The 27,909-nt window shown below is 44.2% G+C and overlaps 1 protein-coding gene across 9 annotated transcripts in view; it reads right to left on the minus strand.

Moving 5' to 3' along the window:
* Positions 1–27,528, minus strand: part of CSGALNACT1 (chondroitin sulfate N-acetylgalactosaminyltransferase 1) — a 60,078-nt gene extending 32,550 nt beyond the window's left edge. For 4 of the 9 annotated variants that reach the window (XR_008309517.1, XM_053259632.1, XM_053259631.1 and 1 more), the window contains exon 1: positions 27,117–27,528. Coding sequence is in view for 1 of the 9 variants with exons in the window: in XM_053259635.1 (XP_053115610.1) it covers positions 24,140–24,202 (63 nt within the window). In the remaining 8 variants the exon portion in view is untranslated. Of the gene's footprint in view, positions 1–21,352; positions 21,428–24,139; positions 24,259–27,116 lie in introns of those variants that run through there. The other 5 variants (XM_053259635.1, XM_053259633.1, XM_053259630.1 and 2 more) reach the window with 5 other exon arrangements.
* Between the last annotated feature and the right edge of the window lie 381 nt (positions 27,529–27,909).

A 27,909-nucleotide genomic window follows, 5' to 3' on the forward strand; every position in this document is an offset into this window, starting at 1 on the left:
ACTGCTGCAAATCTCTATGGCACTGCTGTCTTCTCCCATTTATCTCCCCATTTATAGATGGGAATGTTCCCATTTAGGGATGGAGAATGGGTGGGAGAAGGTAGTGATGCCATGAGGGTCTTATGGTGGTGCTGGTGTCTCCTTCCACCCTCCCTTCCCCTCCCCTATGCAGAGGGACTTCTTCCCAGAGCAATAATGCAAGGGGATGCATTATCTGGAAGGCAGGCACATTCACCAAGGGGGAGGAAAAGCTACCCCCAAGAGACTCAGAAGTGGCCTCTCCCCATCAGAACATGGGGTCACAGCACAGCAAGCAATAGGGCCAGGAGGAAGAGGGGCTGCTACCACCACAACACATTCCATTGCCCCCCATTCACCAGTGCAAAGGGGGGGAGGGAGCCATCATTGCCCAGCCTGGTGCCACCATCCCTCCCTCTCCAACCATTAAGTTAAGCTAACCTCCCACTGAGCTTAGGTGGGAGGAAGTGCAGGTAATAGTAAAGCACCATGTGGGGGCTACTATTGGGCTTTGTCCCAGGATCCCCAGCAACTTGGTGCTTTGCTACCCTATCCACTGTCAGAGCATACTCCTTGAATCCCAGTGTTGTAAAGGAAGTTCCCAATCCAGCCAGTCTTGACATCCAAAAAAGGAACACAACGGGCCATTGGAGTGCCTTTGCCTCCCATGGCTTGCCTAAGTTTTGCTATGAGTTACTCTGAGACTTAATTTTGTGCGTGTCCTATTCAAGTTCAAAAAAACACACTAGTGGTGTTTTTTTTAAGCAGAGGTCTTTTATAAGGTTTTTAATTTCACTGTTTTGAGTGATGTGACAAGTAGTTTCCTTCTATATATTTGAGATGATATTTATCCTGTTAAAGTTGGTTATTGTTTTCCATCCTTCCAGGTTTCTGAAATGTTCCATGAACATTGCTCAGTAAAAGGTTTTGAGTTATTTATGCAATAGTGCATCATGTATACTTTCTTTGGAAGGTGTGTTTTGTTTTAGCATTTAACATTTGTTTAATATCCATTTTAAAGTATACATCATTCGTTTGAATGCCGCTACTGTAGGGGAAGAATGGCAGTTCAGTTCCCAAATCGCAGAACAAAACCAATTGGGTGAGAAAACAGCAAAGCAAGAGGTCTTGAGACAGTTTTTTTTAGTACTGAAGAACTACAAGGATTTATTTAAAGAAAAGGTTACAAACAAATGTGAAAAAGCCTGCAGCTTATTTCAGCTGTAGCTCATGGCTGAAGAGAGAGACCAAAACAAACAGCGATCTCTGGAGAGACAAAATGGAAACTAACACTGGAAGAACAAAGAGGGGAGGAGTCCAGCACTGTTACCCATGACACTAACTCCTCCTGTGGTCACTATGAGACATTGCAGCTGAGAGCTGATGCTGTCAGGGTCCTAGCTCCAATAGCTACTATGGTCACATGCATTGGGCATAAAACAGACCACACTTGAGGCTTGCCTCTTTCTCCCTTCTCCCAGAGCTTTCCCAGATGGGCGGCTTTACTGCGGCAGGAAGTGCCTAAAGTTAAGCCGCTTTGAGCACTGCACCAAAGTCCTACTTTTTAAAGGCCAGAGACCAAAGTCCTACTTTTTAACCGCCCAAAGTTTTGGGCTGTATACAAATATGTTAAATAATAATGAAATAAAATAGATAATAATAATGCCCAGTAACTGAGAATTGTCAGGATCAAAGCTGAATAATGGCATTGACTGTATGAAAGGCATTTCCTGTTGCTATTTTGACATTATTATAAATGGTTCCCTTGTATGTATTTCCCCCTAGCCCAAGTGTTGTGAAGCTGCGATCAATCCCCGTTTGGAAAAACTCCCCATATAAATATCAGAACAGTCTAGCATCCATTCATGATTTTGATAGCTTCCGTCTGCGAGTTATCAGAGAGCACTTCACACACAATTCGGGGTTTTCATTCGTTCATTAAAGTGTCGCCCGACACTTTGTTTATCCAGGATAAACAAATCCACTTCTTGCATCAGTCTTTGGGGCAACTTCGAACTCGCAGTATTTACCATGAGGTTTTTGCTTTTAGCTCACATCTCCTCCGGAATGGAGGGTGCAAGTACACATATCGGCCAGATTTCCTCCAAAGCCCCTGTGAGTTATCGGGGAGCAGTCCACATGTGCAATTTGGGTTTTCTACTGCGCCTGAGTGTAGCCCAATTTATATCTGGAGTAAAAAAACTCCACTATTTTCAGCAGTTTTTTGAGACAGCTTTAAGTTTGCAGTAAAGCCTCTCAGTAAACCCAGGGTAAAATCTGTTGTACGTAAAACCTCCTGCTGTCTGGGAAAGCTCCTGGTGCAAAGTGGTTTCTGATGGATGCTCTATTGATTGAATGAGGTCAGGAAGTGGTAGGGCATGGGGCATGGAATGCAGCTGGGTTCGTAGGCTTCTTTTTGCACAATTACATCTTTGACTCATGTGAAAGGATTAGCTGTACTGACAGTGAAAACTCAAATTACACCTCAATGATTTAGATAAATACTCCAGTTTATTACTGGAAGCAACAGCAGCATTCAAGACCTTTGGTTAGAGAGTTCTTCAAACAAGCGCTCTGTCAAATAGTAATCGAACATTTTACTTCCTTAAATACCTTATTCATTTCCCTGGCTGCTACACCAGCTGTATTTCTGGTCTGGACTGAAGGTGACGGGGTGGGTGGGGGGTGGGATGGGTGAGTGGGAGAGCACTTTTAATGGTTTCAAGCACTTAATCTCATCATAGTTTGCCTTACATGATTTGTTAAACCAGAGTGATGTTTGACTTACTTCAATCTGTAATCTTTCGCACTGAAAATAATTAATCAGAGACTCAAGCAAGCTGAAATTGCAGAGAAAAGAGCCCTCAGGTAATGAGTGGCTTCTGGACGGTACCAGTTTCTGCTTGGGAAAAGTGACAGTTCAAATAGCATTTCTCAGAGGTAGGTGGCATTAAAATTATATTCTAGTCTGATATGACTAACGGGTACTGGGAAAATCCCCAGGCTTTCACTATTCAGCTAGTGGTGATTTTTGTAGCATGCCAACATGGCAGATGGCAAAATACAGCATTGCACCTTGCAGACAAGGTGAAATGGTGTGATTACTACAAATCAAGTCAGGGGAAAAGACAAAAGGACCACACAGAAAACACTGGAATGAAATAGGCTGGCAATGACATTTGAATGCTCTGGGGTTTTTTGGGTTTTTTAAAGTGATGAAAGGATGGTATTTCCAAACTAAATTGCTAGTGTGGGGTGGATTTGTTCAACCCATGGCAAGCACAATCCTCTTATCATTCCAGCTAAGAAAACCTTGGTATATTGATATGAGATTGTCGCCCTTTTCACTTGTTGTTGTACCTGGATGCAGGGGAACAGGAGCATGCCAGCAAGCCCCAATCTCATGCCAACATGCTTTGCAGCCCTGCCCCCACACTGTCCACAAGTGCAGCATTTGTCTGTAGAGATTACCACTGTACCAGCGAGAGATCCTCTCCATGACTAGGAATGCCCAACATAAAGCAATTTAACCAACGCAGGCTAGGTTCTCATGATTGCTTTTCTAACCCAGGAGGTTATCCAAAATCAGCGTGGGGCACCTGGCACACAATCAGTATCATTGCTGTGGTGCAGTCCCCACACAGTCCTGACTAGCAGTTTCAGGGGAGCCGATTGGGGGAGCCATGGGCCTCCAGGGACTCAGATAGAATTCCAGAAGCCCTCACACTGCTCTCACCCTATAAGGTCTTCAGCACATCACCAGCCACATTCCCATTGGCCCTGATGCCAGAGTGGGCAGCTGAAGCAGCTCTGAGTGCATTCAGCCCTCCCTGGAGTGTTTCAGCAATGCTGAGCTACATCGTGGAGGTGGAGTTGCCACCAAAGCAACCGCCAGCCACAGCAACCCCTTCCCTGCCATAGGGAGATCACCTGGGTTGAGACCCAGCTAACACTTGGATCACCCCTGCAGGAAGAGGGGAGGCAGGCACATGGAAAGAAGTTGTCCAGGACTAGACTGACAGGCAGGCAGTGCAGTTCATGGACCCCAGGGCATCCTGGAGAGCACCTTCCCTGGTGTCTGCCATCATAACCAGGGCACTGTGTCCATGATGGGCAGTTATGCCTCCTGGGAAGGGGAAGGCAGGGAGGGTTCCCCATTCCCTACACCTGGCCAGTATGAGTTCTACAGTTGGCAGGAGGCAAGGGGATGGCATCCTACTCAGGGACCCATTGCTTACTGGCTGGCTTGGTAGGGAGCAGTATGCCCACTCATCAGTTGTTCCACTCCATATCAGCTTGGTTTTTCCTCCCTGTCCCAGCAAAATTGACTTCTGACTGATTGGTGCTATCCCCGGCACCCAAACAGGGAGTACAATTTATCTGATCACCACTGGTGAAAGACAGAGCCAACACACTCACTACCCACAGCAGCTACCATCTGCCCCCCTCTAATCCAGGCCCCCTTGCATCCACTCCTACCGCTCTTGCCCACACAGTGCTGCTTTACTGCTGCCATGATTGTCCCCGGCAGCACCCACCCTCCCCTTTGGCCAAACATCTGGCTGTGAGCCACAACAGTTTGTCCCTGGCAAAGGTGGTGCCAAGCCAAAGAAAAGGCAAGCCACTGGAGGAAGGTGGGACATCGCTGTGTGGCAAATGGTATGAGAGAGCTCAGGAGGGGAGATTCCTTTCTCTGCCCCAGCTACAGCGGAAGTGCACAGGTAAGGAGAGCACTGCTAATTAATATTGTCTGGAGTTAAAGTCTCAAATAAAGTAGTTTATTTGGGAAATCCATCAGGGAGATAGCTTAAGACCTATCATGTCTCATCATCATCATCATCAGCCCCCAGTGAGACACTACCTTGGCGTGGTTGTGGGGCTTGCGTGCTCTGAGGAAGGTGAGAGCTATGCCAGAGGTCTGACCATGCTGGACAGGTCTCACCAGAGGAGCCAGACAAAGAGTGCCTCTCCCATCAACAATATGGTGAGACGTAACTTTAATAAATCTATACCGGATCGGTCGTCGCCCGGGTCAACAAGGACCGTGCCAGGTGCTGGAGTCCCTGGACATCTGGTGGCAAGTGGGCAACAGGACTCAGGATCTTCAGTTGAGCAACCAGGGCTGGAGACTGCAAGGTAACTGGAAGAAACGTCGCTTAACTGAAAGAAAAAAAATACGAAAAACGCCGACAAGGAAATAATGATCTGCTATTACAAGTCTAGTCCAACTAGAAGAGGTTATTTAAAAAGAATGTACCAAATTTGGAAAGAGAAGCATCCAGATACAGAAATAATAGAACAAAGGCTAGCAGACCAGAGAAGATTCATAATAAGAAATAAAGTATTCACAGGAGTTGAGCTGGAAGAACTGCAAAGAGCAGCACAGGCTCAAGATATGGAAGAAGAATTACCACCAACTGAAGAAGTTGCTCAGGCACAGGTGGAGGAGGTGTTGGAAATAGAGGATGCCACTGTTGCTGAACTGTTTCAAAATCAAAATCAGGCAACCTCCCCTTTGCCTTCACCTCAAAAACATAAATGTCGTTTAACAGAAAAGCAACAAGAACTAAAGCAAAAAATAATTGAGCACATGAACCAAACAACCACCAGGATTCGACTTCCAGTGTTAAAAACAGTTGCCAAAAAACAACTTGCTCAGGCATTAAAAGATGTCAATGCTGCACTTGCAGAAATAACAACCAATAATTTGCAAGAAACAAACCAACTAATGTACAGAGCAGCAACAATAACAACACAAGAGCTCGGATATAAGATCAGTGGACCTGTAAAAAAAGAAAGTAGTACATCACCTAAATGGAAGATTAGATTAGAAAATAAAATCGCCAGGCTTAGATCAGATGCTAGTAAACTGAAAGATATGAAAGACAAGAAGCTGAAGAATGAAAACACCAAACACTATCTGATCCAAAAATACCACCTAGATTCAAGCTAAATTAGAGAAGTCCTGGAAATAATAAAGCAGCAATCTCCAATTCCAGTTGAATCAGAGACGTTTCTACCAACGCATAGAAGGAGAAACTGCAAGAAACATAGAAACACCAAATAAAGAAGAAACAGTGCAGTGAAAATTATTTGACAATCCAATAGATTATAATAAAAAAGCCTGCTGGGTGAAAGAGGTCGGAAAATGTAACCAACAAATGCAAGATCTAATAATAACACCAGAATTAATAAGTGAAAGAGCAAAGAAAATTAAAAATTGGACTGCACCAGGCAATGATGAACTGCATGGCTTTTGGCTTAAACACCTAACAAGCCTTCGTAAACAACTACCAAACAGTTCAATCACATTTTGCAAGGAGGTGATATTGAACAATGGCTAACAAATGGGAAAACTCATCTCATCATGAAAGACCCAGCAAAAGGTGCAGTTCCAAGTAATTATAGACTGATAACCTGCCTGCCAACCATGTTCAAATTATTAATTGGAATAATAGCAGATGAAGTAATGCAAGACTTATTAACTAACAAACAGCTTCCAGTTGAACAGAAAGGAAATTGCCCAAACACCAGAGGCACAAAAGACCAGCTGCTGATTGACAAAATGGTTTTAGAAAATTGCAAGAGAAGAAAAACCAATCTAAGTGTTGTATGGATTGACTACAAGAAAGCCTTCGATTCATTGCCTCACACATGGATACTAAAATGTTTATTAACAACTGGTGTCAGCAAAAACATTCAGATATTTATTTAAAAAGCAATGAGCATGTGGAGTACACAGTTCACAATCAATGGCGAGACACTTGGACAGGTTAGCATTAGAAGAGGCATTTTCCAAGGGGACTCACTATCCCCTCTGTTGTTTGTAATCGCCATGACTCCACTTTCACAAATACTAAACAAAACAGGCCTCTGATACCAAACATCTAAAACATCAAGTAAAATCAACCATCTGCTGTACATGGACAATCTGAAGTTGTCTGGAAAGTCCCAGTCAGAAATCGGATCACTGCTAAACACTGTCTGTATATTCAGTAGCGATATAGCAATGGAGTTTGGACTAGACAAGTGTGCTGCATTAATAATGAACAGAGGAAAAATAAGAAAAACAGAAGGAATAGAACTGCCCAATGGAAGCAACATCAAGAACCTGGAAGAGAAAGAACATTACAAATACTTGGGCATTCTCCAGGCTGATAACATTGCACACACTGAAGTTAAAAGAAAAATTGGAAGTGAATACATCAGGAGAGTTAGAAAAATCCTCAAGTCCAAACTCAATGGCGGGAACACCATACATGCCATAAACACCTGGGTTATACCTGTTATCAGATACACTGCAGGAATAATAGACTGGATCCAGGCAGAGCTAGAGACGCTAGATCGTAAGACCAGGAAAATCATGACTATCAATCATGCTCTGCACCCCCACAGTGATGTCGATAGGCTATACCTCCCTCGCAGCTCAGGTGGAAGAGGAATGCTGCAAGTCCATCAAACAGCAGAGGAGGATAAAAGAGGCCTTGAAGAATATATCAAGGACAGTGAAGAAGATGCACTTCAAATGGTCACTAATGTGAAACTATTCAACACCAATGAAACAAAGCAGGCCTACAAGAAAGAACAAGTCAAGAACCGAGCAGAAAAATGGAAAAATAAGCCACTGCATGGTCTAAATTTGCACAATATAAGTGGAAAATCAGACATCACCAAGACCTGGCAATGGCTTAAGAATAGCAACTTGAAGAAAGAAACAGAGGGTTTAATACTGGCTGCGCAAGAACAGGCACTAAGAACAAATGCAATAAGAGCAAAAGTCGAAAAGTCAACACCCAACAGCAAGTGTTTGTAAAGAAGCAGATGAAACAGTGGACCACCTCATCAGCTGTTTTAAAAAGATTGCACAGACTGACTACAAACAAAGGCATGACAAGGTAGCAAGGATGATACACTGGAACATCTGCAAAAAATACAAGCTACCTGTAACCAAAAATTGGTGGGACCATACAATTGAAAAAGTTGTAGAAAATGAAGATGCAAAAATATTATGTGACTTCCGACTACAAACAGACAAACATCTGCCACACAATACACCAGATATAACTGTAGTTGAGAAGAAAGAAAAACAAGTTAAAATAATCGACATAGCAATACCAGGGGATAGCAGAATAGAAGAAAAATAAATAGAAAAAATCACCAAATACAAAGATCTACAAATTGAAATTGAAAGGCTGTGGCAGAAAAAGACCAAAATAATCCCAGTGGTAACTGGCATCCTAGGTGCAATTCCAAAACAACTTGAAGAGCACCTCAACACCATAGGGGCCACAGAAATCACCACCAGTCAATTACAAAAAAGCAACTTTACTGGGAACAGCCTATATTTTGGGACGATATCTATAATAACCAACAGTATTGATGATAAAATTCAGCCATCCCAGGTCCTTGGGAAGGACTCAATGTCTGGATAAAACAAACCAGTCAATAACACCTGTCTGACTGTGTAAACAAGAAATAATAATAATAATTGCTAGCTTCATACAGGAAGAGTGGGGAAGGGAGAAGAAGGAAGTCAGTCTCTCTAGGTGAGAGAATGAAACCTGACACTGTTAACAAAGAAGAAATAGAGTAGAGAAAGCATGGTCAGAGAGAGAATGCCCTTACTAGCTATCTCTACCCCTAATGCCCCTAGTGGTCAATAGTGTTGCTGGTGCTAAGAGTCGATGCCATCATGAGCTGCATCTCCAACAAATGAAGACATTGCCTTTTTTTTAAACATCTGGAAATACAAGTGTGCACAAGTAGCAGAGTGGCCCAAACACAGGTGTGCTTTCAACTCATGTGTGCTCTGCCTATGTTGCCAACTGGAACCTGGGTCAGTGTCCCTTTAAGAGGAGTTGGTAAAATTGTGGAACCAGGTGTGGGCAGCTTATGCAGGTATGGATGATGTGGTATGAAGCCAGGCAGAATGCAGCTGAAGGTGTTGAGGCTTGGGAACCATAGAGTGTGAGCAGAAGGCTAGAGTGTTGGCAGGTGTGGGTGCAGAAATCTATGGTGAATGTTCAGGTGAGGGCGTAGTGCATGCAGATAATTAGGATATGTGAGAGGTATGGGTTCTCATGATCAGCAGATCTGGGTCAGGGTGTTTGGGTAGATGACTAGCCCAGATCTGATCCTAAATCAAATATCCTGGTTGGACTTAGCCAGGATTGCTGCTGTGTGTGGGTTCACACAATCATGCTGATGTCAGTCAACCCCATTTAACCAGGCCTGACATGGTCATGAGGACGTGGGCACAGTAAAATTTTGTAGTCCTGGAGCAATATGATATATATTTACTTTCAAGTTGGATGGGTTGTTCCTTTCTCCCTAACAATCCTTGTTACTCCAAGTACTATTTATTGGCTAAGGGTTTCTGACTTTAGCAAATAACTCCTCAAGGTCTGTGACAGAACACTTACATAGATTAAAAACAGGATGGGCCGGTTATACCTGTCTAGGAGAATCCTATATTGCCTGTTTGTTTTGGAGATGGGAATCTAAACCAAAGGATACTGAAGAGGGCACGTACTTGAAATTCTACCAGCTGAGTGTAAATGTTTAAAGAGCTAATTAATACAATTGCTCACATTTAAATTAAGCAGCGCTGCAACTCTTGCTTAAACTGGGAACAGCCAAGGTTTATGGGGAAGAAATAAAATTACTTTTTAAAAAATGCTCATCTTTCTTAAAAACTATCCTACAGTTCTAATCCTTGATTGTCTCCTGGCTGACCTCTTTACCAGTGGCTCAGACTTGCTTTCATGTTGACAACATGATTGCACTTTTGAATGTGGACAGAGAATCAAATCATCAGCCTAATATTTTGCTGTGCATTGGCAGGTGGGTTCAACAAAGTATGCTAGAAACTTCTGTTGTTTAGCAGACTGACATACTCCTCATTTGTATAAACAAAGTTACAGCATGTCACAAGATAATCAGTGTGATAGAACTGCTGCAATGTCTGAGTTAATGTCTGAGAACTAATGTTCATGTCTCTGCTTGTGACCTTGGGCCACTCAGGATCTCTCAGTCATATATCTACTTCATATGGTAGTTAAGGGATAAAACAGTGGTGGGAGGGGGGATAGATATGGAGAAAGTGCATATGACTGTACTAAAAACAATATTTATCATAAAATCTTAAGAGGAAGTTCTCAATACTATTGTGATTTTGTGTTGCAGAAGTTCAAGCAGCCCTCCTCTGCTCCCAAATAATTAAGATGCTTAATTGCAATCTTTGCTGGAAAAGCTGTTCCAGCATATGGGTCTCGTGGCCCCTATCCCTATATTCTGTTACTAAAAAGTGAGGTATATGGGAATCAATAGGGGCTATTTCCAAGTAAGCAGGCTAGGATTAGATGGTTAATTTTACAGTAACATGCTTTAAACCCTATAAACTTTGGTTAATGAGCATCATCCTACTGCAAGGAGCTTACAGTCTAAATTCTAAACTTCAGTAATGGAAGAGACAGAAAAGGGAAGGGAGGAAAAAGAGAATCCAGGTCAAATGAGAGCAAAGAAAAATGTTGCATTTAGTTTTGTCCAAACAACATGTGCTAGTAATTAGAGAGAGAAATTAAGAACTTACTGGAAAAATTATTCTGTCTGGCTTTGTAGAATTCTTCATCAAAGGGAATTCACAGAAGCTTTCTTACAGTGTCCAAAGAAAGGGGGAATTCTGTATGCATTAAGGGACTCTTTGCCTCCTCACACTGTCCAGAGTAACATCCAGGGCTAGTCACATCACCTCGATGACCCCTCCTCCTGCTTTTCTTACAGCATTTCATATTGTGCTTTCTGAATGAAACGACTTTTCCATTGAGAATGCATGAACCTAGCATTCTGGATTTACATTCAGCATAACGTATCAAGTTTCCTTTCCCAGACATGAGGTCACAGCTGAAGACTTTTCCAGTACCCTTTACAATTTTGTGCTGTTAATTTAATTCCGTTTCCATTAGGAAGATTGGGCTGCTGCAATGCTATCTAGCTTTCATTGTATGTTACGTAAAATGATAAGATTGTTCAAGACTGGAATTATCTGATAGTCTTATTCTGTTGTTATGATTAGAAGTTGCTTAAAATTCTTCTGAAGGTGGGTTTTTTTTGGGGGGGAAAGGGGTATATACCCTTTGCATAAAACTGGTTTTCCATCATTTCCCCATGATTCCTTTCATTGGAAAAACAACAAAAAAGGAAGCAAAGTTTTGCTGTGATTTACCGATCAGACTCTATAGACCTCCATTTGTACTGCTAAGAGCAATCAAGCCTAAGAAATGAAGTGATTGATTTATATTGCAAGTCACAAAGTGTTGTTCATTTTTGTCAAGGGGCAGAGGGAAGGCCCATATTGTGCAGGGACCTTTGGTGTATGGGGCAGAGGCAGGTTTTGGGCCCCTCCCATATTTCAGCATCAACTCAGTGGGAAAATATTAAGACCACTCTTCTCTTTATAGAGTGACACTCTATGGAAGTTTCCATAACACTTTATGGATGCAAAAGCTGGACTTTGAAGAAGCAAGATAGAAAAAGTATTGACGCTTTTGAACTTTGGTGCTGGAGAAGACTTTTGAGGATACCATGGAAAGCCAGGAAAACAAACAAATGGATCATATAACAAAGCAATCCAGAATTTTAACTCAAGGCACAAATGACCAGGCTCAAACTATCAAACTTTGGACACATTATGCGAAAACCCAGCTCCCTTGAGAAGTCCATGAGGCTGGGAAAAGTGTAAGGAAAGAGAAGAAGAGGACAACCTGCAGCAAGGTGGATGGGCTCAATTATGACAGCAATGAATGCACCACCGAGAGACCTGAAAGGCCAAGTTGAAGACAGATCATCCTGGAGAGAATCTATCTATGCAGTCCTTAAAAGTCAACACCGACTTGATGGCACTTAATCAATCAATCAATCAATCAATCAATCAATCAATCTCTTTGTAGCCTCATACATTCTCCTGCATTGCTCCACTTTGGGATCAATTTCTTGGTCATGTTTGGGTAGAAGGAGGAGTCCAGGAACTGACATACATACAGAGACAGTTATGTAACACATCACTTTACATGCCATGCCTTGCTTCACCATATACATATACAGTATGTATATATGGTAAAAGGGCCTCCAAATCGGTTCATGCACATCACTAGAATAAACACATTTCAGGTACTTCTTAAACAATTAGCCTAAAACAAAATGAACAGTCCCTCAAATCCCTCCCATTGCTGGCAAAGGTTTGGTACAGCTGTAGCACAGGCTTTCTGCAGACCATGGTTTGCAAAGCAGGAACTATCTTTGGGAGTGCACACTGGCTGCGTTCGCACATAACATGAAGCCGGAGGTCCCTTCAGTGGAGTTTTGCTAACTGCAAATCTGAATTCAGGCAACCACAATTAAAGCCAAAAATGGACCCACAGTTTCCTTCCCCAAACTCAATTTTCTACCTTTTGGTTCTCTCAAAGTTTCATGGCCTCCACCTCCAGTTTGGCGGTGCCAGCATTATGTCCTACCACTCTTCTCCCAAACCGGAATTAGGGAGGAAGCTCCTCCCTCACTCTGGCTGCTATTGGCTGTGCAGGCTGTCCTTCATGAAAGAAGAAAGCCTGTACAGCTAACTCCCCCACTTCTCTGCCATCTTGCTGACTGCCATCCAGTCTTGCTGACTGCAGAGAGAATGCTCTCCAGTACGTCTGAATGCGGATGGGGGAGGGGGGCATGGACCCATGACTCCACTGGGCCTGCACTTCCATGTTGCATCCAAAGGCAGCCATAATTGCCTTCGGCTCAGTGATTCCTCCTCCCTGGCCAGCATTTCCAGTCCTGCTGTTGCCTCCTTTTAACTGGCGATAGCAAGGACTGGCTTTAGCACACAGAGCATGTGTTTTACGGCTGAGTCCTCTTATCTATAGTTTCCTACTAAACTACAGTTTGAAACTATGGTTTGGAGTGGGTTTGCAAACCATAGCTAAAAGGGAAATAGGGTAAGCAATAAGGGTTAGTTGAACAAGATTGCCTTGCTTGTTCGAAGCTGATGGAATTGAGCAGTCTGAAGTGAATGTATGGAATGTATGGTAAGTGAATGACCCCTGCTAACTGGGCAAAGAGGCACCTTTTACCATGGTGATTCTCTTTATTTAGCAGGGGGAGAGTAACTGGCCCTATCCACCCCCAGCACAGTACCTCCAGTGACTGTTGCTGGTGTCTATCTTATGTTTCTTTTTAGATTGTGAGCCCTTTGGGGACAGGGATCCATCTTATTTATTTATTTCTCTATGTAAACCGCTTTGGGAACTTTTGCTGAAAAGCAGTATATAAATATTTGTTGTTGTTGTTGCTGGAAAGTCCAAATGAAAAATAAGCAAAAGGCTTATCATGAGAAGGGCTCATGGGAGCTAGAGCTATTATGACAAAACGACCAAGGGCTCATTCATCATAGCTCAGCATGGACTCATGTGGCAAGGAAAAGGTTATCCTATCTTATTTTGTAGCAATATTAGAGGACAAATCATGTCAAAGGAACAGATAACCTCTTCAACGCATCACAAGGAATACTGGGGCCCTTGAACCTGTGTCACGAAATGCAAGGCCTCCACAACCTGAACAATGTGATGGTGCCCTGATGCAGCAGTCAGGTTGCCAGGCACAGAGTGAGCACATCCTCATACTATTTAGACGACTGCATCAAGCACCACAGAGACCGAGAGACCACTGAACAGTCACAATTATTATTATTATTATTATTATTATTATTATTATTATTACATTTATATCCCGCTCTTCCTCCAAGGAGCCCAGAGCGGTGTACTACATACTTGAGTTTCTCCTTCACAACAACCCTGTGAAGTAGGTTAGGCGGAGAGAGAAGTGACTGGCCCAGAGTCACCCAGCTAGTTTCATGGCTGAATGGGGATTTGAACTCGGGTCTCCCCGGTCCTAGTCCAGCACTCTAACTACTATACCACGCTGGCTCATGTCATGTGGGATTTTTTCCTCTTTCTCTCCAGATTACTGCTGATTCGATTCCCCTCCCCCTTCCTCATTTCTCTCCCTGCACTGTTGCCGGTCTCTCTTTATTATGTATGGTAGGATAGGGGACTGCTTGGTTAGTAAAGAGGGGGAGATATGAGGATCTTTTAAGAGATGGACTAGAAAGAAAACCAGATAGACATTAAGAGAGGGTGAGGCTAAGACAAGCATGAGAACAAGCTGGAAGTTCTTATGTCAAACAATTATAATGAAGTGTGTGGTGTTCGTATACAATAGTGTTTGCATTATTAATCAAGGCAAGGAACACCACAGCCCCATGTCTCACCTTTATCTGCTTTGCTTTCAGGTGTGATTATAGCCCTGTTCACACATTATATTCAATGCATGTTCAATGATACACTTGCTGTCTGTATACGGCACTGGAGGAGGCCTGTACATCTTTCAAATGTACATCTTTAAAATTTAAAGTCCATCTTTAAAATGAACTCATGCATAGTTATTTACAGAGGGCCAGTTTGGGCAATACTTTTCTTGCTCACTTGATTAAAAGGAGGACATGCCAAGAGTGTGCCTGTTGTGACATATTTTGTGAGACATCCCTAAAACACTTTGCAATGGGTATGCTCTAAGCGTGTCTCCTTTTTAACTGTGTGGGTAGTGGACCAAAAAGGTATCATCCAAACTGGCCCACAAAAACATGTACATGTGTACAGAGACCTGTATGCACGTACAATAGCAATAGCAATAGCAATAGCACTTACATTTATATACCGCTCTATAGCTGGAAGCTCTCTAAGCGGTTTACAATGATTTAGCATATTGCCCCCCAACATTCTGGGTACTCATTTTACCGATCTCGGAAGGATGGAAGGCTGAGTCAACCTTGAGCCCCTGGTCAGGATCCAACTTGTAACCTTCTGGTTACAGGGTGGCAGTTTTACCACTGCGCCACCAGGGGCTCTCCTCATAACTCTCCTCACAGGGGCTCTCCCTCTCCTCACAGGGGCTCTCCTCCTCAGGACAAGGTAAATGTCTGAAGCCTTGTTCAGATATTCTCTAAAAAAAGACAGTGGTACTCGAGTACATTGTCCAATGCAGGGACGGAAGTCCTGCCCTGCCAACACATCCATAGGTCTCCTCACTCCCCCTCCCACAGGCTTATGCTTACAGCCTTTGTCTGAAGCAGCGAAGGCTGTAGGCATGATGGCAGGCACTTATGTGAACAGGAGACTTGGTTGCCAGTCATAGAAGCACCTGCCATCACACTTACATTCTTTGCTGCTTCAGACAAAGGCTATAAGCATAAGCCTGTGGGAGGGGGAGTGAAGAGACTGACGGACGTGCTGGTGGGATGGGATTTCCATCCCTACTTGTGTGGTGTATTACACTGTTCTATTTAGATAAGGTCTGAATGAGGCTTGAATAGCGCTTATATCTATTGCCATTGATGACTATCGCAACATCTAACAAGTTCTCCGTACCTGTAAGCCTCTGACAGAGAGGAAAGTGTAAGTAACAGAACTTATCTGCTTTGTAGTGGTTAGTAATCATATATGGCATTCTATCAGAAGGGGAAGCTAGATAGGATTGCCAATGGACTTTTTGATGAGATTCCTCCATATAATTGCTGCAGTTACTTGAACTGACGCTAGGCTTGATGCAGAAGACATTTGCTTCTACACAGAGCTTATTTGAAATCAACAGCTCAAATGTTTCTCTGTGCTTTCAGATGGAACTGGATGGAACTGGTGGTGGTGGTGGTGGTGGAGCCTAGTTTATTCCAAGCAAAACAGTATTGGCCTTCAGAACTAGAAGAGTGAGAGACTGTCAAAAGCTGATAGAGAGAGATTCCCCTTTGCTATATTATTCTGACCATAACCTCCCCCCCACACACAAATGTTGATTTTGTGTATATGAAACTCTTCATATTATTTCTAGAAAATGAAGGCCAAACTGCTTATGACACAGGAAATCTACTAGCAGATTGCCAAATACCTTTTTATTTTTTAAAAAAGCAGGCACAGCCTTCCTTTGTTTTGGCTCAGGGTTGTGGCACTGGGTGGGGGAGGCTTAACCTTTTCCCCATGCCAGTTTGCTGATGCAAATGTCCTCCTCATAGTTGCTATTAGCCATAGTGTGTATGTGTATGTGTGTGTGTGTGTATCTATATCTATATCTATATCTATCTATCTATACACACACACACTTGTAATACTTCATAATAACAGCTTTTGTGAAGTGGTTGTATTAGGGAATCAGTGTGTGTGCAGGGCAGGCTTAAAACCCCTGTGCTAGCATTGCAGGCCAGTCTAAATGGCCTTGCTCCCATGGCTGCTTTCTCCAACTCGATGATGGGGGGAATGCTGGCTTGAGTCAAACTTATGGTTTCCTGTAATATTCCAGAGTTAAGGCACAGCATTAAATGGTGATAAGATAATTCTAGCTATGCTAAGGTAACCGTCACAGTGTATATCTTTACATATATTTCTCTTAGCCATACCAGTCACTAATCCTATGCGTGGCAACTCTCGCAAGAGTTCAAGCAGCTGCTGGATAAAAAGAGAGCCAGTGTGGTGTAGTGGTTAGAGTGCTGGACTAGGACCGGGGAGACCCGAGTTCAAATCCCCATTCAGCCATGAAACTAGCTGGGTGACTCTGGACCAGTCACTTCTCTCTCAGCCTAACCTACTTCACAGGGTTGTTGTGAGGAGAAACCTTAGTATGTAGAACACTGCTCTGGGCTCCTTGGAGGAAGAGTGGGATATAAATGTAAAAACAAACAAGCAAACAGGTGGGCAGGTGAGAAAATGGTAATGGCAGTGGTGGCGGGGGACAAACTAGAGGCTACGGAGTAGCGGCGGCTGGGCCAGCCAGCTTTAGAAGAGAAGTGGTGGCCAGGCCGGCTGGTGGGCAGCGAGGAGAAGCGGTAGCCAGGCCACCAGCCTGCTGAGGGAGAATGCTGGGGCTGGGTTGGGGGGGAAATGAAATGAAGATGGGGGAGAGACAGGGAGAACTAGGGGCGCAGATGCTCTGCACCAGGTCAACTAGTTTTATATGCATTTAAACTTTACATATGGTCCATTTACATGTTCTGTTCAATACTTGTATAATGAGTGTACAGTGTACACAGGTACAGATCTGTACACAGCAGGGGGGGAGCAACTGGCCCTATCCATCCCCAGCACAGCATCCCTCTAGTGGCTGTTGCTGATTTCTATCTTATGTTTATTTTTAAGACTGTGAGCCTTTTGGGGGAAAGGAGCCATTTTATTTTATTTTATTTTATTTATATCTATGCAAACAGCTTTGAGAACTTTTGTTGATATTCACCGTGTTCGTATTTGTATACAAAGGTACAGTTATTCACATGTTATGCTGAATGCAGGTATAGAAGTACACTTCCTATTGGTACCATGCATTTGAAGGGTCTGCATCCAGGTTCATTTTTGAGATGAACACAGTTACAGTCATTCACACAAAGAGGGGTGCCATTAGGCCCGGACCCTGGGTCGGAGGTCCAAGGCCCCGGCCACCTTGCCCTTCTGGAAGGCCCCAGCAGTGTGACTGCCAGTAGCCAGCACCACACGGCAGCCAGCACAGGCTCCACAATGCCTTCTCCAGGCAGCCTGGCTGGCCATCGGGAGGCTCTCTCTCCCTGCATGGCAGCAGCCCCCCAACACACACACCTGGCAATCATCTGTTGGGTGGGTGGGTGAGTGAGGCTTGTGTGGAGGCCTCTGCCTTCCTCCCTGGCATTCCAGCAGCACAGGCTGCCCAGCAGTAGAGGCTGGGCTTAAAGGAGACAGAGGGGCCAGAACTAGCTGCCCCAAACATGTGCAAGCCCTCTGCCCTGCTGCCGCCTCCTTGTGTCCTGTGCTTGCCTCGACCTCAGAGCCATCCAGAACCTTTGTGTGGGGGTTATATATTTCTGGGATGGCTTTGATATTGGGTACACATGTAGGGCAGGGTGGGAGGGCTCTGCACATTTAAATTGAAGTGGATCTGTTAATCCATTGATTTTTAATATATTTTTAAAAATTGTTTTTAAAAGGTCTTAAAAGTCCTGTAAGTGGTTTGTTTCATGGCAGAAAATTACAAAAACTTCTAGAACTGAAGTCCCCCACCCCAGGACCATCATTCCACCTCCATGTAGGGGAATCTGCCATTTGCCTTCATAAAGAATGCAAAGCACCCCTTTTGTCCCACCCTTTAGATGTCCAGGAATGGCTTGGCATAGGGCTTTGATACTGGTCACAGATTTAGGGGAGGATGGGGGACTCTGTGTTTTTAATTTGAAGTGGATCGGTCAATTCACTGATTTTTAATTTAGAAAATTAAAAGTTAAAACAACCACTTATGCAATCTCATGTTGCGATGTTGTGTGCACTGGGAATAATGCAAGTAGCATTGTGACATATGATTGTGTAGGAGTAAGCAGTCATGGAAGAACTCTTTTGTACAGCACTACAGGTGTTGGACACCCGCAGTGGTATGTGTGGTTCTGAACTCCTACATGCAAAGCATGTAACCCAGGATCACTAGTATAATTTTATTTATTTATTTATTTTTCTATTCATTCATTCATTCATTCATTCAATTTTTATACCTCCCAGAAAGGTTCAGGGCAGTTTACATTAAAACAAAACCATTACAATCAGTTAAAGATTAAAACAGAAATTATAAAACAGTGTAAAATAACAATAATTAACAATTAAAACATCAAAAAACAGCAATTAAACAATCGGAACAATTAAAAACCAAAATTAAAAAAATTAGGAGGGAGGGGAAGGAGGGTGAGAGAGAGGGGTGGGAGGGAGAGGGAGGGCGAGAGAGAGAGTGGGGTGGGAGCAGGACGGAGGGGGAGGGGAGATGATGGAGGGGGAGGGGCAGGAGGGAGAGGGAAGGGGAGGGAGCAAGAGAGAGTGGGGCAGGAAGGAGGAGGAGAGAGAGGATGGAGGGGGCCAGAGAGAGTGGGGCAGGAGGGAGGGAGGGGGAGGGAGAGTAGGGCAGGGGGAACAGCCAGCCCCAAAGAGTGCACAGATGCTCTGTGCGGGCCGGCTAGTATTAATTAAAAGCCTGAGTGAACAGGTGTGTCTTTAAAGACTTTTAAAAAGCTGTCAGAGATGGGGAGGCTCAGTCTTATTTCAGCAGGGAGTGCATTCCAAAGCCTTGGGGCAGCAGCAGAGAAGGCTCATCCCTGAGTAGCCCCAGACGAGTGGGTGACAACTGAAGAAGGACCTCTCCTAATGATTTCAATGGGCGGTGGGGTTCGTAATGAAGACATTCTCTTAAGTACCCAGAGCCCAAGCTGTTTAGGGCTTTATAGGTTATAACCAGCGTTTTGTATTCTGCCCGGAAACAGGGCTGGACTGGGGGCACTGAGAGGGTGATGGAATGTATGTGGGGAGGGGGCTGGGTTTTGAACAGAATGGGTAATTAAGGGTGGGAGTTGGGGTGCAGGGGTGGGGCGGGGCACACCAGGTGGGGCGGGGTGGGTTGGGTGCACCGGGAATATGCCCTGTTGCCCTAAGGGCAGTCTGAGCCTACTTCTCATGACCAATCGGAAGGATAGGAGGTGGGGCTCTCCAGATGGGAGGGGGGAGGGGAGCCGGGCAGCAGGCACAGGGAGAGCCCAGCGAGCGCAGCAGGGCGCACCAGTTGAGGGTGCACCGGGAAAATGCCCTGCTGCTCAGTGGGCCAGTCTGAGCCTTCCTGGAAACATATCGGCAGCCAGAGTAACTCCTTCAGTACGTGAGTAATATGGTCCCTCCAAGATGACCCAGACACCAACCTGGCTGCCACATTCTGGACCAACTGTAGTTTTTGGACTACATACAAGGGCAGCCCCACATAGAGTGCATTAAATTAATCCAGTCTGGAAGTTACCAGCAGATGTACTACTGTTTTGAGGTCATTCAACTCAAGAAACGGACACAGCTGGCATATCAGCCGAAGCTGATAGAAGGTTTTTCTGGCCACTGCCTCAACCTGGGACACCAGGGAGAGGCTTGGATCCAGAAGCACCCCTAGATTGCGTACCTGTACCTTCTGAGGAAGTGTGACCCCATCCAGAACAGGCAGATCAAAATTGTCTCTCGAGTTGAGTTATGTACAGCAGTTGGGGGTACAATGAGTACCCTCATCTTATCTGGATTCAGTCTCAGTTTGTTATCCCTCATCCAGCCCATCACCGACTCTGGGCAGTCATTTAGGGAGATTATGTCCTCTCTTGATCATGCTGACATGGAGAAATAGATTTGGGTGTCATCAGCATACTGATAGCACCCTGCACCAAATCTCCTGATGAACTCTCCCAGCGGTTTCATGTAGATGTTAAACAACATTGGAGACAGTATGGAGCCCCGAGGAACACCATACAAGAGTTCAGATTTTGAAGAACAGCAGTCTCCAAGGGACACCATCTGGAACCTGCCCAAGACGTAGCAGCGGAACCACTGCAAAGCAGTATAATTGTAATGCAATTACAAAAAGTAATGATTCCCCCCTTTACAAATACATTATATGGCCAAGGTGGTTTGTGATCCAGGTGGGTGTTTGAACTGTGGAGAAAGAGACATGTGTTGTGTCCCAGATGGTTTGTGAATGGTCAAGAAGGTGTGTGAATCCTTTGGGTATTGTTTTCTCTTTTTTTTTGCAAATGTACTCTGGCCCAGAACTATACCCTGTTTCCCCGAAAGTAAGACCTACCCCGAAAGTAAGACCTAGCAGTAATTTCTGATGTACCGCTAATTGCCCTAGTGCATTTTTGGGGGCTAAAATTAATATAAGACACTGTCTTATTTTCGGGTAAACACGGTAGTTTTGTGGTGAATGATCAAGGTGGTGTGTGGATCCTTCAGCTGTTCAGTGGGTGGGAGGGGCTTGCTGAGGCAGAGCGCTCTGTGTGCACTGCTGCCTCAGTTCCTGCCTACCCGTGCAATGGGAAGCTCCCTCTCCCACATGCACAGATGTACCAATATATTCCAGTGGCTCAAGAAACCATGGTGTGTGTGTGTGTGTGTGTGTGTGTGTGTGTGTGTGTGTGTGTGCTTATTTTGCAGGGGGGGGGAATAAGCCCACTAGGTCCAGGCTCCGAAATTACCTAGCTGCACACGAACACATGTATTATAGACATCTGTACATTAATACAACATAGTGTCTGAATTGGGCGATTGTGTTGTTGCAGACTGTACCTGTCACATTTCCTGGTCATTTGGCCCCATTGGTTCTATTTTTCTCTCTGGGTGTGCATGTGCAATAATACCATCAGATACTGGTACAGTGGTGCTATTTTAAACGTCTGAATGGGGCTACTTTGAGACATATCCCTCCCATCTTTGCTTACCTTACTTGGTGGATTGTCTTTATATCCCCAGCTGAGTAATGAAGTACAAGATCCTGTTAGGGATTTGTGTGTGGAATCCTGAGACAGAGTAGCAGTAAGAGTGCTGAGATGACAAGTGTCTTTTCCTAGGAGTGTCCTCAGGCCAAATTTTTTGTGCAAAATGGCCTTTCCTCATAGCTGCCATCATCAAAGGTCCTCCTTGTGTGTTCTAAATGTACATGAGGCCAGAGAGAGTGACAGAGCGCCAACTGCTGTGACTCTATCAATTTTGCTGTGGATTCCCTGACAGGAGTAGATATACTGAGATGGGTGTGATGTTGCAAGGTGCTGGTTAGTCCAAACCCTATACTCTGTCATGGTGAGTAGGCAGAGGAGGGTGTGGCAGTGGTTGTGCTGCTCTCCACTGAGCTCAATGGGTGCTTTTAGACTTGTACCACCTCCAACATTGTAACATTACACTAGTGAGAGCCAGCATAGTATAGTGGTTAGAGTACTGGACTAGGACCGGGGAGACCCGAGTTCAAATCCCCATTCAGCCAAATACTAGCTGGGGTGACTCTGGGCCAGTCACTTCTCTCTCAGCCTAACCTACTTCACAGGGTTGTTGTGAGGAGAAACTCAAGTATGTAGTACACCGCTCTGGGCTCCTTGGAGGAAGAGCGGGATATAAATGTAAAATAATAATAATAATAATAATGATATTCTGCAATGATATCTATAACAATTGACAATAAAATTCTGGCATCCCAGGTCCTTGGGAAGGACTCGATGTCTGGATAAAACAAACCAGTCAATAACACCTGTCTGAATGTGTAAACAAGAAATAAATTAATAATAATAGTGTAGGGACACCACTCCTCAACTCCCCCTGTTTGAGGCAAATGATGCCCCTTTACTATAGACTACTAAAAATAGTGACTAAGGAAACCAAGGGCTTAGCTCATTTTTTAAAGCACTGACATAGCTCACAAGTCTAAGAACCTCTCCTTGAGATGCTTTCTCACAAAAAGCAAGGTACAGGCAAAGGCCTCTCTTTCCCACCATGCACAGGCATAAACAACAAATGCTTTGGCAGCCTCGTCCTTTCCTTGCCTGACTTCAGCCCACTCACTCCCACTTTACCTGGGTTTGATTCATGTGTTGGAGTCTGCAATCAGGTGCAGGGTAGCTCTGCCAAATCCTCTGTTGCTTCTCAAACAAGAGAGGCGAGTATTAAAGAACTGTGTCTCTTCTCATGAGGGAGTGAGTTATGGTGGTCAATTCAAAATATGGCCCTTTAAAAAACCAGTTGTTGACTGAGCACAAACATGGCCAGCAAGAGATCAAACCAATCAGGTTATTGTACAACTAACAAAAATGAAAGGAGTTATGCTTTCTAGAACAGCTGAGAGTACAACTGATATACAAAAACTGAGTATCAGCAAAGGTACCTCCCAGGTACCAGAGATAACTGGTCTCTTGAGGTTTATTAGCCATGATAGTTAAATGGACCCCACCCTTAGGCAGCACACCTCTGAAGGGAGCTGGGCTTGTAATAGCAAGCATAAATTATCCCCTTTGCTAAGCAGGATTCACCCTGGTTTGCATTTGAATGGGAGATGTGTGAGCACTATAAGATATTCCCTCAGGTGATGGGGGCCAATCAGAAGGTTTCAGGTTCCCTCCCTGGCATCTCCAAGCCTGGGCTGAGGGAGACTCCTGCCTGCAACCTTGGAGAAGCCGCTGCCAGTCTGTGTGTAGACAATACTGAGCTAGATGGACCAATAGTCTGACTTGGTAGAAGGCAGCTTCCTATGTTCCTATGTACCAGGTGCTGTTCAAAACATAAACTAGAGCACTGCTCAGGCATCCAGTCATCTATGGATAATGAATATGGAGAGATTGGGGACTGCAAGCTCTGCCTCTAACCTACACCACAGGGTTGTTGTGAGGATAAACATAACCACATATACCATTCTGGGCTCCTTGGCAGAAGAGCGGGAGATAAATGTTTTTTTTTTAAAAGTAAAATAATAAGCTTAAATACACTCATTTAAACACCTGAACAGAGCTCTCACATGTACAGGTATATGTGTGAAGGACTCTACCCATGCAATCAGAAATCCTGCTTTTCAGAGTTTCTGTTCATTTGTGGAGGCCTCCATGGATGCAGCTTTATTCACAGGGAGTTCTGTTTAAGTGTTCAGGGCGCTTTCCAGATAAGCTGCTCAACAGCAGCAAAATGTTTCCATTCAGGCAAATTACATTTGAAACGTAAACAGCAGGGGGAGCAGTCTTGCAGAAACTAGGGATGTGCAAACAGGTTCGACCCCGAACCTGTTTGAGATCGAACTGGTTCGGTTTGACCATTCAGAGTTGAACAAAACCCACCCCCCGGTTCGGTCCAACCTCGGACTGACCCCCCCGATGGTTAGGGGGGTGCATTTTTTTTACCTTTAGCCCCTTTGGGGGGCTTCCTCTAGGCCACCGGGGAGGGCGTGAAGGTTCCCCCTCCCCCCACCGGCCTTGGTCATCACCAACGCAGCCCATTCGGCCGCCTTATTAGGCCCATTCGGACCTCCGTAAAATGCAAAATGCTTCCATCAGGCAAATTACATTTGAAACGTAAACAGCAGGGGGAGCAGTCTCGCAGAAACTAGGACTGTGCAAACAGGTTCGACCCTGAACCTGTTCGAGATCAAACTGGTTCGATTAGACCATTCAGGGTTGAACCAACCCCCCCCCCGGGTTCGGTCTGACCTCGGACTGACCCCCCCAATGGTTAGGGGGGGTTGCGATTTTTTTTACCTTTCCTCTTGGCCACCATGGGGCTCTGTGAAGGTTCCTCCTCCCCCTGCCGGCCTCGGTCATCACCACCGCGGCCTATTCGGCCACTTTATTCGGCCCGTTTGGACCTCTATATGGGGCTAAAGGTTAAAAAAAAAATTATTATTATTATATTTTTTAATTGCAACCCCCCCGGACTGAACTGAACTGGAGGGTGGGGGTTGAAGGGGTGCTGGACCGAACTGATCCAGTCCAGACTCGAACCAAACTGGGCCAGCCGCTTCTGTGCACATCTATAGCGGAAACTAGCAACTCAAAAAAACAGCAGCCTTTTTACACCAGATACATGATGTCATAGCTCTATATCACAGTGATTAAATTCAAAACAAGGCATCAGAAATGGGAACGGCACCCTGCTGTCAGCTTAGGGACTACAGTGTCACAACACAGGAAGTGTGGAAGCACACTTCCGAGATCCACCATGACGCCGTTGCAAGGTCTGATCTGGAAAGCACCCTGATGAACATACGCAGATAAGAGGCAGAACTTGTTGCCCCTGACTTATGCTTGTTTAGTATCCAAAAGCACTTGACTGCTTTGATGGGACTTAGATGAACCTATCGTCAAATCTAGCAAGACCATTGTTATCGTTGCAGATGAAGATGGTAACACCTGTTAGTCTCCAATACATCATTTATTAACATATGGAGCTGACTTATGCTGAATCACATAGCTAGCCCATAAAGTCCTGTATTGTCTACTTGAGTGGTAGCAGTTCTGCAGAATCTCATGCAGAGGCACTGCTGCCAGGGCTCCTTTCAACTGAGATGCTACAGATTAAACCTGGGGCCTTATGCATGCAAAACTTGTGCTCCACCCCTGAGCTATGGCTCCTTGCACTATTGTTAGCAAGATGCAGGGAAACCGTTTTTAAAAACAGTGTAGGTTCTGATCGATGTGACACCAATTCCACTTTCAAAGATGGGAGACTCAAATACTGTGTTGGCGCTTTCCAGATTAACCCTTATCACAGTGTCACTATGGATCTGCGAAGTGTGCTTCTGTATTGCCTTTGTATCGGCATTGTAGTCCCTGAGTTGTCAACAAGGTGCTGTTCACATTTCCGATGTATTGCCTTTGTATCGGCATTGTAGTCCCTGAGTTGTCAACAAGGTGCTGTTCACATTTCCGATGCCTTGTTTCGGATTTTATCCTTGCATTTTAGTCCTACAACGTTGTTACAAGAATAGCTGTATGTTTCCATTTTAGGGAGTTTGGGGGCAAACTAGAAAAGACTGCTCCCCCTGCTGGTGGATCTGCACAACACGCTTCAATTACGTTGTGAATTCAATTCTGCCAAGCCGAAGCATTTTACAGCTGTTGCAGCTGTAATCTGGAAAGCACCCTTTGCTTTGCAAGCTTTGCAAGGTTCCCCAAAATGGCAAGATTAAAAGATCTTTAAAAGTGTTACCCTGTTGTACTGGCAGCTTCTAGTAAATTGATACAGAAACGGAACAATCACAACTTGTAAAGCCATCTTTTAGGAAAGCCTGTTCAGCATTATTGCTCTTCGGAGAAATCCCTGATACACTCAACTAGGAACTACTGCCAATCTTTGTTCCTGGTTGGATGTAAACTTGGTGGCACACCCACCTTTGTCACTCATAATGTAGGCCATGGCCCAAACTTTGGATTTCAAAAATTGGTAGGAACCAGGACAGAATCTTGCAGGTTATGGACGAAACTGGCATGTCATGGGTACAACTTGACAAAATATGGAATTTACTAGCCTTTTGGGCTGCAAAACTGTTTATGGTCTTACTGTCCCAACCATTTGACACTGGCTGACTGCCTGGCACACATAACTGTGAATAGATTGGTTGGCATGATGAGGAAAATTCCTCAGATTAGTCCCATTGTAATTAAAAAGACAAGTCAGACATTCCCTAACTTATTTTTTTAATTCCAGTAAGACTACTTTGAGTAATTATCCTCATGTCAGCTACTGATCCATTATTATACTGTGAGGCATATCCATTACTGAAGGCCTCAAAATATGTTTTGGTCTACAGTCCTCTAAAGTTTTAATCATATGTTTATCTTATCTAGCTTGTTTGCTCTGAAAAAAGGAAAGTGAACATGTAATACAAATGTTGATAGAATATGCATGATGGCTTCTCAGTTCACAAGTGTTATCAGAGCCCAGTTTCCGAATATAGTGAAAGGTGCATATATCTGCATGTTTCTCCCCACCACACAAGTGATAACTATGCAAGTTATTAAGGAGTGCATATAGTCTGCTTTTTAAGAATCATATTCTGCTCACATACTGTTGGAAGATCTTCACAAGACAAAGTGCTTAATGTTACTCTTGCTTATGTTCTTTGGCATCTTAAATTTGCTAGCCCAGATACAAAATCCATTTCCCACTCCCATGCAGAAAGGGTAGCAGAAAACAGAGATCTGACGTAGGTGAGGGGCTACGATATGGATTTTGTTTCTGGGCTGGCAAACTGATATCAGATTCCTCATATCAATTTCACATCATTTTTTTAGATTTATAGATATGGGGATTTAAGTGTCTTAAGTTGGGATGAATTCTCGCCCCCACCCCACCCTGTGCTCCATTGATTTTAATTGGATTATAGAATTAGCAACAACAAAAAAGATAAATGAAGTACAATTGTGAGAAGGAATATGTCCTTTCTTTCTTTTTTATTCAAATTTACTTTAAAGGAGAAGAAAACAAGGAACATAGATCTGTGACAGCTTGGAGAAAAACACTTTTAAAAGTATACTGGTATTAAAGAATACCACTGCCATTTTGATTTTAAAAAGGAATCCAAAGAGTAAGTCACAGCAAATAAATATCTGCAGTTCCCCTAACAAAGCAAAGTCCCATAAACAAACATATGTTAGAAGGAAATTATTAGAAAAAGGAATTCAAAAAGCATACATCTTCCAAAGCTAATGGTCCTAAAAATGGTTCATTACTTACAAAATCGCTGCATCTTCTGCACACCTAAGTAAATATCAGACACGCATTCATCTGGGCTGGGCCATACTGTTCTCCATGAGGCATAAGATGTAGCTTTGTTCCAGGCTCTTTCAAAATGAGGACATTTATTATCTCACATAAGACACATAAGGCACTCAGGAGCTCACTGAAGGCTGTTTTTCTCCCCCAATCTTCTACTGAAGGCAACTTCTTACTGGCTCGAATGCCCGAGTTATGCTAACTTGCCACTGGCTTGCAAAGCATGTTACTTGAAAAAGCAGCACTTGACTGTCAAATGGCACCAGTCAGAGTTCCGCCAGAGATCTGCAATGAGCACCTTGTGTTCATTTCCCCAGCTTCCTGACAGAAAACAGGAAGGGGGAAAAACAGCTTCATGGAATGAACGGGTCAAAGAGAATATCCTCACATAAACTTGCCTCCAAGGGGGAAAAATCCACAAGCTTCGGATTGTGCTGGCAGATTGGAGAGGAGGGAGCGGGGAGAAAGCAGTTTTCTGTTGCATCAAAGAGCCCAGTGTGCAAATCGGAACAGGGAACTGAGTTGTTAAACTGGACGGCCCTGGCTGAAGACAGCTTTTCAATATGCTCTTGGCATACTCTCCTTTCCACTGGCTGGAGACAGACTTTTTCCCTCTCCTCCTCCCACCTTCTTTTACACAGATGAGATATGCTGCTTTATGATCTCTGTGGAATTCACATATGGACACTGCTTATTAGATGAACAATTAGACTTGTATATAGAGGCACACTTTCCCCATTGCTGGCGGAGGAAA

Source organism: Hemicordylus capensis, chromosome 6 (assembly GCF_027244095.1).
Source record: "Hemicordylus capensis ecotype Gifberg chromosome 6, rHemCap1.1.pri, whole genome shotgun sequence".
Classification (NCBI taxonomy): domain Eukaryota; kingdom Metazoa; phylum Chordata; class Lepidosauria; order Squamata; family Cordylidae; genus Hemicordylus; species Hemicordylus capensis.